General features: G+C 38.0%; 1 protein-coding gene across 5 annotated transcripts in view; it reads left to right on the top strand.

The window, feature by feature from the left end:
* The window catches only part of wdpcp (WD repeat containing planar cell polarity effector), a 143061-nt gene extending 130571 nt beyond the window's left edge, over positions 1-12490 (top strand). For all 5 annotated transcript variants that reach the window (XM_072581588.1, XM_072581585.1, XM_072581586.1 and 2 more), the window contains 3 exons: positions 8764-8864; positions 9474-9505; positions 10790-12490. In XM_072581588.1, coding sequence (XP_072437689.1) covers positions 8764-8864; positions 9474-9505; positions 10790-10840 — 184 coding nt within the window. In that variant the 3' untranslated portion in view covers positions 10841-12490. The remainder of the gene's footprint in view (positions 1-8763; positions 8865-9473; positions 9506-10789) is intronic.
* Positions 12491-12806: the final 316 nt, after the last annotated feature.

The raw sequence follows: 12806 nt of genomic DNA on the forward strand, positions 1-12806 counted from the left end.
TAGTGCTGGTGTAATGATGCACAATATGTGACATACAGAATGACATACAGAACAGGCTCAAGGGACTGAATGGCCTATTCCTGTTCTGATGATGCCTATTTTAACTGGTAAAAGATCTGTGATGGAGCCATTGTACAGTATTGTTATTTATGTATTATCTATTAGGAACAGATGGTGCTTGTGAACTTTGGCATCCATATTGCAATTGCAGTTTCCTAGTGGTTGCTTGATTCATTTGATCAAAGACTTTTGTGAAAAGAAAACAAAACTATGTACAAAGAAATGTTCTGTAGTTTGCATTTTTCCTGACATTGGTGTGCTTCTCGGGCTCTGTCAATGCATCCTTCTAAGCTATCCACCCTCTAGTGTTTATCTAGTTTCCCTGTGAATGCATCCATGATATTTGTCTCAGTTTAGACTGAAAATGTTTGGCTATTTTAGCCTGAAGTAATCTCCTGATGTATGCAGCTCTGCTTGATATGCCTTGTTGGGCCTTCCATCCCTGTCTATAGCAATGATTTAGAGATGCTGGTGTTGAACTGGGCTGTACGAAGTAAAAATCACACAACGCCAGGTTATAGTCCAACAGGTTTAATTGGAAGCAGTAGCTTTCGAAGCGCTGCTCCGTCATCAGGTGGTTGTGGAGGACACAATTGTAAGGCACAGAATTTACAGCAAAAGTTTACAGTGTGATGTAACTGAAATTATACATTGAAAAATACCTTGATTGTCTGTTGAGTCTTTCATCTGTTCGAATACCATGGTAGTTTCACTTCTTTCATGTGTAAATCACAAAACTTTTTTAAAAAGTTGCATTCTCAGGTTATCTGTAACAATTGGTGTTAGCTGGACAATATGTTGAAAGTGTTAGCTCCCTGTGTTCTCTGTTTTTGCCATGATGTTTAGATTGATTCTAATCTAAAAAGTGAGATAACAGAGTTTTACATAAATTCATGCAGTTTTTGAGCAAAGTACAATGTAACTCTGCAAGTACAAATTCATTCCACAAAAAAATGTATTGTGTGTGTGTGTGTCTGGGTCTGGCTTGGGGGGTTGTGAGTGTGAGAGAGTGTACATGTCAGTGTAAAGTGTCTTAAGTCTGTGAGGGGATGCATGTGTGAGTGTGTGTTTGTGTCTGGGGTGGGGCATTGTGAGTGTCTGTGAGAGAGAGTGTATATGTGTGTGCGTGAGTGTAGAGTGGTCTAAGTCTCTGAGAGGATGCATGTGAGAATGTGGGAGTGTGTGTGTGTCTGTAAGGATGTGTGTGAATGTCTGTGTGCATGTCTGTGTATATGAGTGTCCGTGTGTGTGTATAGGAGTGCCTGTGTGTGTGTAAATAGTGCAATGGTGGTCACCTGTAGTGTGACATGAACCCAAGGTCCTGGTTGAGGCCCTCCCTATGGGTATGGGACTTAGTTATCAGCGTCTGCTCGGCCACGTTTTGCTGCTGCCTGTGCCGAAGTCCGCCTTGGAGGATGGTCACCCGAAGGTCTGAGGTTGAATGTCCTGGACCACTGAAGTGTTCCCTAACTGGGAGGGAACAGTCCTGTCTGTTGATTGTTGTGCGGTGCCCATTCATCCGTTGTCGTAGCCTTTGCTCGGTTTCCCCAATGTACCATGCCTCAGGGCATCCTTGCCTGCAACGTATAAGATAGACAATGTTGGCTGAGTCACATGAGTACCTGCCATGTACATGGTGGGAGATGTCCCCACATGTAATGGTGGTATCCATGTCCACACTCTGACACGTCTTGCAGCACGTACAGGGTTGTATGGAGTTGTCCTGAAAGCCGGGCAGATTGCTACGAACAATGATATGTTTGAGGTTTGGCGGTTGTTTAAAGGCGAGCAGTGGAGGTGTGGGGAAGGTCTTGGCGAGGTGCTCATCCTCATTGATAATGTGTTGCAGGTCACAAAGAACATGGCGTAGTTTTTCAGTTCCTGAGAAGTACTGAACGATGAAGGATACCCTGTCAGTTGCAGCACGTGTCTGTGTCCTGAGGAGGTCATTACGGTTCCTTGCTGTGGCACATCAGAATTGGCAGTTGATGAGTTGAGCATCATATCGCGTTCTTATGAGGGCATCCCTGAGTACTTCCAGGTGCCCGACACATTGTACTTTGCTCAAAAATCACATGAATTCATGTAAAACTCTGTTATCTCACTTTTTAGATTAGAATCAACGTAAACATTGATGGCTCAGACAGAGAACACCTTCAACATATTGTCTAGCTATCACCCATTGTTACAGCTAACCTGAGAATGCAACTTTTAAAAAAAGTTTTATGATTTACACATGAAAGAAGTGAAACTATCATGGTATTCGAACAGATGAAAGACTCAACAAACAATCAAGGTATTTTTCAATGTATTATTTCAGTTACATCGCACTGTAAACTTTTGCTGTAAATTCTGTGCCTTACACTTGTGTCCTCTATAACCAACTGATGAAGGAGCGGTGCTCCGAAAGCTAGTGCTTCCAATTAAACCTGTTGGACTATAACCTGGTGTTGTGTGATTTTTAACTGTCTATAACAAGCCCAACTACACTGGTTAATTAATGCGTTGGATTCATATAGTTCCATGGGCTATATGATTGGCCTCATCATCGATCTTGTAAGTAGGATTGGAGCTATTTGTTCATCATGCAAGCTTGATTCTGAAATAGATATCCTGCAGGATTGTAGCCTCCCTGATCAGATCATTGCCCACTGTATATCATACGAACCCATGAACGGACCAAGACTGCCTGCAATTTCAGGTTTCTGAGAAGTGCCCACTTTACCTCTGATTATTTTGGAAGGGTTAAGTGTCTCAAAAATGTGAAAAATGTGCAAAGCTAGCCATTTTACTTTGCTACTTTGCAATAGCAACTATATTCGCCACTTATATAATTCTGCAATCAACCGGCCTGTACTGGCAAAACTCAGAACATAATGACCAAGTTAGATGTGATTTCTTGCTTGGAAAACACTTGCTAACCAATTCTAACTATGTTAAGGATTATTCTAGTACTCAATCCAACTCACAGTATAACTCACTGACATGTGCCATAGGCTGCATATGCTCACACACATGACCCATCCTTTGCAAATAAAGAACATAGGCACACATTACATCTTTTTCAACCAAACAGAAGCTTAATGCACAGCCATTCTCTGGTATATACTCCATGGCAACACTCGACCAATCAGAGTTCACTTGCCCACCAATCAGCACCGACTTCTCATTTTTAATACAACTTGTTCCTTTTGAGGAAGGGTATTCTTGTGATCTATCCTGATAAGTACAGGATGTAAATCTTCGACAACAGTCCCTTTTTCAGCAATACCCAAGACCTGTACCACTAAGTAACAATTTGATTAGAATAGGTTCAAAAGTCTTCTGAGCCTGTCGAGTTGACCTGGTTAAACCCACTGTAATCAGTTCATAAAGAATCCTTTATGACACAAAAATGCTCAGTCAAATAGATCAGGATTCTACAGTATTCTTAAAGTGACTGATAGCTAGTGAACAGTTAAAATACATTCAAAATAAAAAAGCCGCTTTGCAAGATGGTTTAATGTTAATGCTGTGAATGATAAGTCGCCTATGAACTAGAAGCATTTCAATTCAGAGTGGAGAGTATGTAGCTTAACTGCTGTGCCAATGATGGTGTTTCCTTTCTATACCTGTCATTCAAGATCTTCCTGAGGCTAGTATTCAAAAACATTTGAGCTTTTCTTTGCCTCTGCCTAAATGTAAATGATTGCATTTTTTACAAGAATCACTCACTTGTTCAGAAATAGAGATTAATTAAAACCTGGATTGGACATCACAGTATCTACTCCAGTCAGGTAATGACTTATTTTAAGCATTTCCACAAGAACAATGCTGTAAATCCAGATTTAAAGTTTAAAATCTAGCCATATGTTTTGGTTGACGGCATCTAAATGTAAACAAATTCATCTGAGCCTGAAACCAGTACTACATATTGATCATGTTGTCAAAGTAGCCCAATTTTCACTTAAATTGAAATCAACTATAGTTAAGCTGTTGCCATAATGGATGGTAACTCCGTAATGGTGGCTTTATGCCCAGGCAGAGTTAAAGATCTATTTAATAGTTCTGTGTTAGCCTTGGTTCATTGTCTGAATCAAAACATGTGGTGCTGGAAAAGAACAGCTGGTCAGGCAGCACCCAAGGAGCAAGAGAGTTGATGCTCTTCGTCAGGAACGTGGAGGGGCCCAGGGATGCTGAGAGATAAATGGGAGAGAGTGGGGCTAGGGGAAGGTAGCGGGGAATGCGATAGGTAGATGAAGGGTTGGGGTGATGGTGATAGGTCGGAGTGGAAGGTGGGAAGGAAGATGGATAGGTAGGATAGTTAAAGAGGGTTGAATCTGGGATAAGGTTGGGGGGAGGGGCGATGAGGAAACTGGTGAAATCGACATTGATCCCGTGTGATTGGAGGGTCGCAAGGTGGAAAATGAGGTGTTTTTCCTCCAGGCATTAAGTAGCTAGAATTTGGCCATGGAGGACGCCCAGGGCTTGCATATCCTTGGTGGAGTGGAAACTACATTTGAGCCACACAGTTAGAGGTTCAAGTCCTACTCAAGAAACCTGAGCAGAAAACTTAGGTTGACATTTCACCATGGTACTGAGAGAGTACTGCAGCTATCGGATGAATGTTGAAGATTAACGTCATCTATACTGTTAATCTGTTCACTTACAAAGTATTATAAAGTATTTAGAGTACAGAAGTAAGCCCTCCAGCTTAACAGGCCCGTAGTGGTGTTTACCCATCTTTACTGAATCCTATGAGCAGATCCTTCTATTCCTTTCCCCCTTGTGTGTTATCAAACTTCCCCTTGATTGTTCCTTTGCTGTTCAACTGAACTGTGGTAGTGAATGCAATACTGTACCTGCTGTCTGTATAAATAAGTTTTTTTTTCTGAATACCCTATTGGATTTATTAATGACTATCTTATATTTAGGGCCCTAAGTTCTGGTTTTGCCCACTCATTGGAACCAAAATCATATTAGATGCTAAACATTAACTCTGTTTCACTCTCCATAGATACTGCTCTGCTGAGCTTCTCCAAACACTTTGTCTTTATTTCGATCTCTAGCATCTACAGTACTTTATTTTTATTTAACCCCAAGTCTTCCATATTCGAGAGAAAAGAACCCTATCGTGTCAATTTTATTCCGACAGTTATGATCATTCAATTCTGCTATCATTCTATTAAGATTTTTTTGCATTTTCTCCAGTGCTTTAATATCCAGTTTTAGAAGATGGAAACAGACTGGTTGTAGTAATCCATATCTAGATTGCAGATTTAATTTCATATTGCTTCTCTCTCCCTCTATAAATAATTTGTTCTTTTTATGGCTTTTGTAATCAATGTTAAATCACTTATTGATTTGTTATTCTACATTATCCAATCCCTCTCTTTCTCTAGCCCAGTTAAACATCTATTTTCCAAGGATATTATTCTTTCTGCAAAAGTGCAGACCCTCACATGTATCAAGATGGTTTTCCTTCATTTTGTCACATTCCTCTTTTGTATTAACTACACAATTCAATTCTGTGTCATTCACAAATTTTGAAGTTATGCTTTTAATTCCTGAATTTAAATCATTGATTTAATCATGACCAATGGCCTCAGCATCAATTCCATGGATTGCCACTTCCCACCATTTCCAGTCTGAGTAACTACCTGTAGCCCCCATTCCATTTTTTAACCTCACTGTCCATTCAGTTGCTGGTTCCTGATGTAACATGTTCTCATTTGATCATAAGTTTACTGTATCAAAGACTTTTTAAAAATTCAAATGTACAATTTTTTTATGCATCACTAACTTCTCAAAGGCATTTAGGTATGATTAGTAATTGCTGACCTAACCAAAAATGTTCAGATACCAAGAGTATTTTTTATTAAGGTGACATAATAAATCTTTTTGTGCAACAAGTGGTTAAGCTTTGCAATCAGTGCTTGAGGGTGGAGGCAATTTCAATTGAAGCATTCAAAAATAAATTATACTATTTCCTAATGAGGAAAAACGTGCTGAATTCTGGGCAGAAGCTGGGGGAATGGACTCGGTACTGGTGTAATGGGCCTCTTTCTGTGCTGTGACAATTCTGTGATTCTGCAATCCATAATGGCAATTTGTCCATATGATAGTTTTCAGTCAGCAGGAAAAGCACAGTTCAAACAAAATACATCTCTTTTCAGACCAACCACATCTCAGAGCATGAGGTGAAGATGCTCTACTTTCTGAGGCAATTTGTAGCTAGGTGGGAACTGAAAATGCTCCAATCCAATGTCTTAAAGCTGCAGGTTTATTTGCTGTGACTAGCAATAAGATAAATCTGATGCATACAGAATGTTTGCATTATGACAGCTTTTTCTGACATATAATGTTCTGTAAGTGTAATATCTTGTGAAATTACAGTTTCTTCATAGATTTAAATTGTTTTACAAAAGATTAAGCTTTCAGAGGATGACTGTAAAAGTATCAAAGCTCTGAAAAATGCAGATATATCTATCCTCTTCCTACCAAATTCAGTCAATTTGAAAGGGCCCATTGACAGAGAGGATGGATTAGATTAAACTGGTTTAAAACACAAAGTAAGAAGGTTAAAGCAATTTGACTGTCAAAAAAAAGCAGTTTACAACACTGGGCAGTATTAGTAACAGTGTCTTAGAAAGCTGATCAAGATGCTACAGCAAAGATAATGGGGCTGTGAAGAAAACAATCCATTTTTTTTAAACCCCCAGTCTATCTGGCTTCAGGTGAAGTTTCATTGTCTCTTCTGCCTAGCCAATAAAGCTTATGGTGATGGAGCAGCAACATTTTTGAAGCTTCATTTGGCTGACGGAAAGCTGATGAAGAGCATAATCATTTCACAGTCAGAGGATAAATCATAGCAGCAGGTCCTAAGTTTCAGTTTACAGAAAGATTTGAACAACAAAAAGCAGCTTTATTGCTATCAGATCTTTATCATTTGTTAGCAGTCAGCCATTAAAACAAAGCTTGATATCAACAAGGTAAAAACAATGACTGCAGATGCTGGAAACCAGATTCTGGATTAGTGGTGCTGGAAGAGCACAGCAGTTCAGGCAGCATCCAACGAGCAGTAAAATCGACGTTTCAGGCAAAAGCCAATGAAGGGCTTTTTCCCGAAACGTCGATTTCGCTGCTCCTTGGATGTTGCCTGAACTGCGGTGCTCTTCCAGCACCACTAATCCAGAAAGCTTGATATCAGTCAAGTTCATTGCGGTCATAAATGCAAAAAGGCATCAACATGTACTGCTCAGAATAAAAAGTGACAGCAAGGTTTAGGAATAGGCAGAAAAATGTATTTGTTTAATATCAGGAAGACCCAGATTTAGAAGCTATTGAGCTGTGTGTGGGATTTCTGTTTATGCTGTTATTTAAGAGTGTGAAGTATCTCTACATATCCATGATGAGGCTACTTATATTGCTAAGTACTAATGCTAGATGTGCCTCATTCCATTAAATGATCCAAAGAAAAAGTTGGGAAAATTTCTGAAATTCGTCTGGGCATGATTATCAGGTAGTTATGCCTAGAGGTCCCACTAAGCATACTGTGTTTAATGGCCTTAAAAAGCCTCACATTGCAGTGGGGAAGCTCGCTGCTCCATTATATTGGAGTAAGCACAAGAAAAGGCAACCAGGGTCTACATCTGGAGCTGTGCATATTCAATTGATAAGTCCAATGTCTGTTTGAGGTCTTCTACAGTATAGGGTTGCCCTGTTCAGTAAAATCAGGTCTACGAATGGCCTAAGACAGTCCTTGAAGGGACAATCTCCATCCTCCCAAATTCTAACTGCTTTTCATGTTTTCAGGTTTGTTAAGGGAGTCACAGAAGATCCATCCATTTAGGCACGGGGATCAACTCCTAGAATGCTCCAATTTCTAGAACTTTTTAAAAATTTTCCAAGCTGTATTTTGTACCATCTAGTTAGAGCTGTAAAACTGCTGATTCTGAATAATCAAGATCATTTAATAATTCAAAACTTTTCCTGTTTGAGTTTCAACCCATGCCAGGGATTTTAACTCTTTGACAATTTTTTTATCAAAATGCAAGTTGGATATTAACATCCGGATAATATTTTCTTGTGTTTTCTGTTTTCACAACCTATTTTTATTATCAATGTCAATATTTCATGAATTTAAGGACTGACATGTCAACTTAAAATTCACAGTTGATACTTTGGTTCTTTCAATTTATAAATCATTAAATTGCCTGGACACCAAACTGCATATCAACGTGTTTCTGTACTGCTTTTTGAGTTTTCTTCATCTCTACAGTATTGGTTTAGCGAGGCACCCTTTTCATCACTGTGAAGTCTGATGTTGAAGCAGAAGTTATCTCAAAGATGGAGTGAAGTTTATTGTCCTTCACTGTTTGCATTCCAGTATCAGGACAATGCTTTATTAAACGTTTTTTTAATATACATTCCATTCTTTTGTTAGATTGTAATAGATAAAACCTCAAACCATTCTTTTTGACAAAACTCTTGGCTACTTGAAAGATGAGAACCCAAGGCTAAAATGTAGAGTAACTGGCACCTATTCAATAATCAAAAGGGTAATGGACCTTTCGAACCAGTGCTTAAGATGTAAACAGAAAGCCTTCAGATGAAAAGGAGTGCAGTTTTGAAATGGTGAATTATTCAGACAGCTAGATACTTTAGTTGATGTAAATAAACAAGACTGACTTCAGTGCTATTTTCTGATTCTATCCTATTCAGGTCTTCATGCCATAACATGACCGGTGACATGGGGAGTGAACTTGGGTTTAATTCCTATGCTGCAGCCCTGACAGCTGACCCTTTGGTTTGGAACCAGACAGGTAAGAGACTGATATAAAAACCTGCAACAAAAGATTTGTAAACAAACATACTCTCACACCTGAAAGTTTCGTGATTAGTTGTTTGAAAGAATGAAAGAATGAAAAGAAAAAAGTATTTAGAAATATTCACAGGGTGACAGTAATATATTTATCAAGTTATGATTTGGAGATGCTGGTGTTGGACTGGGGTGTACAAAGTTAAAAATTGCATAACACCAAGTTATAGTCCAACAGGTTTAATTGGAAGCACCAGCTTTCAGAGCGATGCTCCATCTTCAGGTGATGAACCACCTGGTGTTGTGTGATTTTTAACTTTATCAAGTTAGAATTTAAAACATTTTAAATGTATTGTAGGCTTTTAATTCCTGTGTAATTTCATTTTAATGCTGAGTAATAATCATTTTGCACTCCAGTGAATTTTGATATTTTAGTGGCGACACCACAATAACTTCTTGGTTTTCAATCCTTGCAATTAAAGCTATTAGTATTTTCATTTAATTACAACTAGTGCATTTGTTTTTAAATGTAATAGCCGTTAATTTATTTATGGCATAGAATGCTAAAATAATGCAGTATGAAGACAACTTTAATGCCTTGTGTATTTTTAAGGGAATAATTTTGATGGAGAAGGAGACCCACAGGTAAGTTGTTTTTTAAATTTTGTATATTTACAAGAAAATCATTTAAATAAAAACATGGCAGCTGAAAGTTGATTTCAAGTCCAGCAGCACTCAAATAAGAGAAAACTGACTCAAGTTTTCTGTTTCTACATGGAACTATTCAGTTTTGTAACAGACTATAATTGTTTTGTTTCAATATTGTTCATGGACATCAGTTACTTTAAGGGCAACCATTTATCTCTATCTTCATGTTAGCAATACTTTCAGAGTTCTCTGTAATAGATTGTAATTTTATATGAGTATCTTTATAAAACATATTTAAATAGCTCAAAAGCTTGCATTATGCAGTCTGTCCATTTTTACTTAAACATGAGATCTCTCTAAATCTTACTCTGCCTAATCTATACACATATCTACATACTGAATGGGCTCAGTAGCCTACAGTTTCTCCCATTAAACTGAGAAGTAATCATTTGTTTCATTTGTTTAGATCAGAACTAATAGAGTCAATTGAACTTTTTGTTTCCAGAGTTGAATGTGTTTGCTTTTTGTAGATTATTGCCAGATATATGATTACTAAAACATACTTGTTTGGAAAAATTTAATTTAATTTCATTCTATCTCTGTTACATTTACATTTGAAATCTATTTTGGAAAAATGGCAAGCTGCAGGAGAACTTGCATTGACATTGTTGAATTAATGGATTGTATCAAAAAATTTTGAAATCTCTTTCAGAACCAAAATGAGCATGGTACATTTATAGAATGCAATAATAATGTCATTTTCACTTCAAAGCAAAGTTCTTTTGGGTGTACATTGGCCCAACAGTGACAGTGTCACTCGATTCATTACTGATCCAATTCCCAAGTACAACAACTCCACCCATATCATTTTCCACTAGTCTGAGATCCCACTGACTGTAGTAAAACTTTGGGCTCCTCTGAAACCATGTTTCAGAAATGATTCTAAGTAAGTAGGTAGCCACTCCTAATACTGGAAATGGGCTAAACTGGGAATTGAGTTCTTCAGCATTGTATAGACCATCTCAGTGCTAAATGCGATTCTATTACTCTGCTGTTCTAAGTGTACATTGCATCACACAGCCGCTGGATAAGACTCATCCCTTCAAACCTTTGAAGCCATATGACAATTTTTATTAGATTTGGTGCAAATGAGCTGTGTGGATTATTTGGAACTTCTTATTAATGTTTATTAGGGTACCAATTATTGTAATGTAGTTGAACATTAATATTAATCAATTTTTCAGTTTTTATGCTTATTTAAAATGTGTTCTTCCTTTGCAGCGCTCTGAAAACAGCAGCACTCTGAAAGTGGTACACTTTGGCCTAGTGTGAAATGCAGTTTTGGTTTCTAAATTACATGGTAGACAAAGAGTGATACCATTTAATTACCATTATGTTTGTCTATTAAAAAGGATCTCACTGTTTCCATTGTATAAATATTATCACAAAATCTAGGTAAAGCAGAAAATGTTACAACAACTCCAAAAAGCTGAAAAAATCTTTTATTCTTAATCTTCCATTGCTTCTATCCTGTGGTTATATTGATAACAGACCTGCTTATTTGATACACTTTTAGATGAGTTTTTAAATATATCTTATAAAAGGTAAAAGTTATTTCATTTTGCTGCTATGGTTGAATCACTTCCACTTCATTCAGTAAATTCTCTGTATATCCCCAGAAAAAGAACTGCAAGATTTGGATTCACATTAATCAGAAAATGGCAAATGTTTTTGTTGATCATTGTTTGTAATATGAATAAACTTCGTAATGGACAGAATTTATTTGATTGTGACTTCAAATGTGAAGGAATTTATATCCTTTCATTATCCATTTATCTTTTGTTCACGATGTTAACATTTTGTTATGTACAAATTAGAAGCAGGAGTAGGCACATTCAGCCCTTCAAGCCTGCTCCACCATTCAATAAGATCATGGCTGATCTAATTGTGATGTCAATTAGACTTTCCCTTGATAATCAAGAATCTGTCTAACTGGATCTTAAAAATATTCAATAACCCAGTCTCCACCACTATCTGGGAAAGAAAATTCCATAGACAAACTACCATCAAAGAGAAAAAAGACCTTCTTCATTTCTATCATAATTGGGAAGCCCCTTATTTTTTAAATGTGTCCCCTAGTTCTTATGTCTCCCATAGGGGGGAATACATCCTTCCAGCATCGACCTTGTCAAGTCCTCTCAGCTTCTTGGTTGTTTCAGTAGGATTAGCTGTCATTCTTCTGAACCCTTGCTTGTCCAAACTTTCTTTGTGAGATAACCCCATTCCAGAAATCAGTCAGTTGAACTTTCTCTGAACTACTTGTAATGTAATTATATCCTTCCTTAAATAAGGCGATCAAAATGGTACAAAGTGCCCAGCTGGTGGTTTCACCAATATCCAATACAACTGTAGCAAAATATCCCTACTTACATAGTCCATTCTTCTTGCAAAAATGGCAACATTCCATTTGCCTTTCTGATCATTCGCTGTCCTTGCACACCAACTTTTTCTGATTCACATACCAGACTGCCCAGATCCCTCTGTGCCATAGAGCTCAGCAATCTTTCTCCATTTAAATAATATGTTGCTTTTCTAATCTTCCTGTCTGAATGGACTAGTTCACATTTTCCACATTATACTATATCTGTCAAGTTTTTTTTACCAACTTGCTTGTTGTAGAGTCATAGAGATGAACAGTACGGAAATAGACCCTTCAGTCCAACTTATCCATACCAATCAGATATTCTAAATTACTCTAGTCCCATTTGCCTGCATTTTGCCCATATCCCTCTAAACTCTTCCTATCCATATACCTTCCAGGTGCCTTTTAAATGTAATTGTACCAGCTTCCATCACTTCCTCCAGCAGCTCATTCCATACATGCATCATAACCACCCTATTATTCTTATGGCTAACTGAGATGTCCTTATAAATTTGTTTCTCAATTTCCCGCTGACTATTTTGGATGGGGGGGGGGGGGGGGGGGTGATCTATAGTACAATCCCAATAAGGAGATCATCTCTTTCTTTCTTCTGAGTTCCACCCAAATAACTTGCCTGGACATATCCTTCTTAAGTGCAGCCATTATTAGATTAGATTAGATTAGATTACTTACAGTGTGGAAACAGGCCCTTCGGCCCAACAAGTCCACACCGCCCCGCCGAAGCGCAACCCACCCATACCCCTACATCTACCCCTTACCTAACACTACAGGCAATTTAGCATGGCCAATTCACCTGACCTGCACATCTTTGGAGTGTGGGAGGAAACCGGAGCACCCGGAGGAAACCCACGCAGA

This window comes from Chiloscyllium punctatum, chromosome 11 (genome assembly GCF_047496795.1).
Source record: "Chiloscyllium punctatum isolate Juve2018m chromosome 11, sChiPun1.3, whole genome shotgun sequence".
Taxonomy (NCBI): domain Eukaryota; kingdom Metazoa; phylum Chordata; class Chondrichthyes; order Orectolobiformes; family Hemiscylliidae; genus Chiloscyllium; species Chiloscyllium punctatum.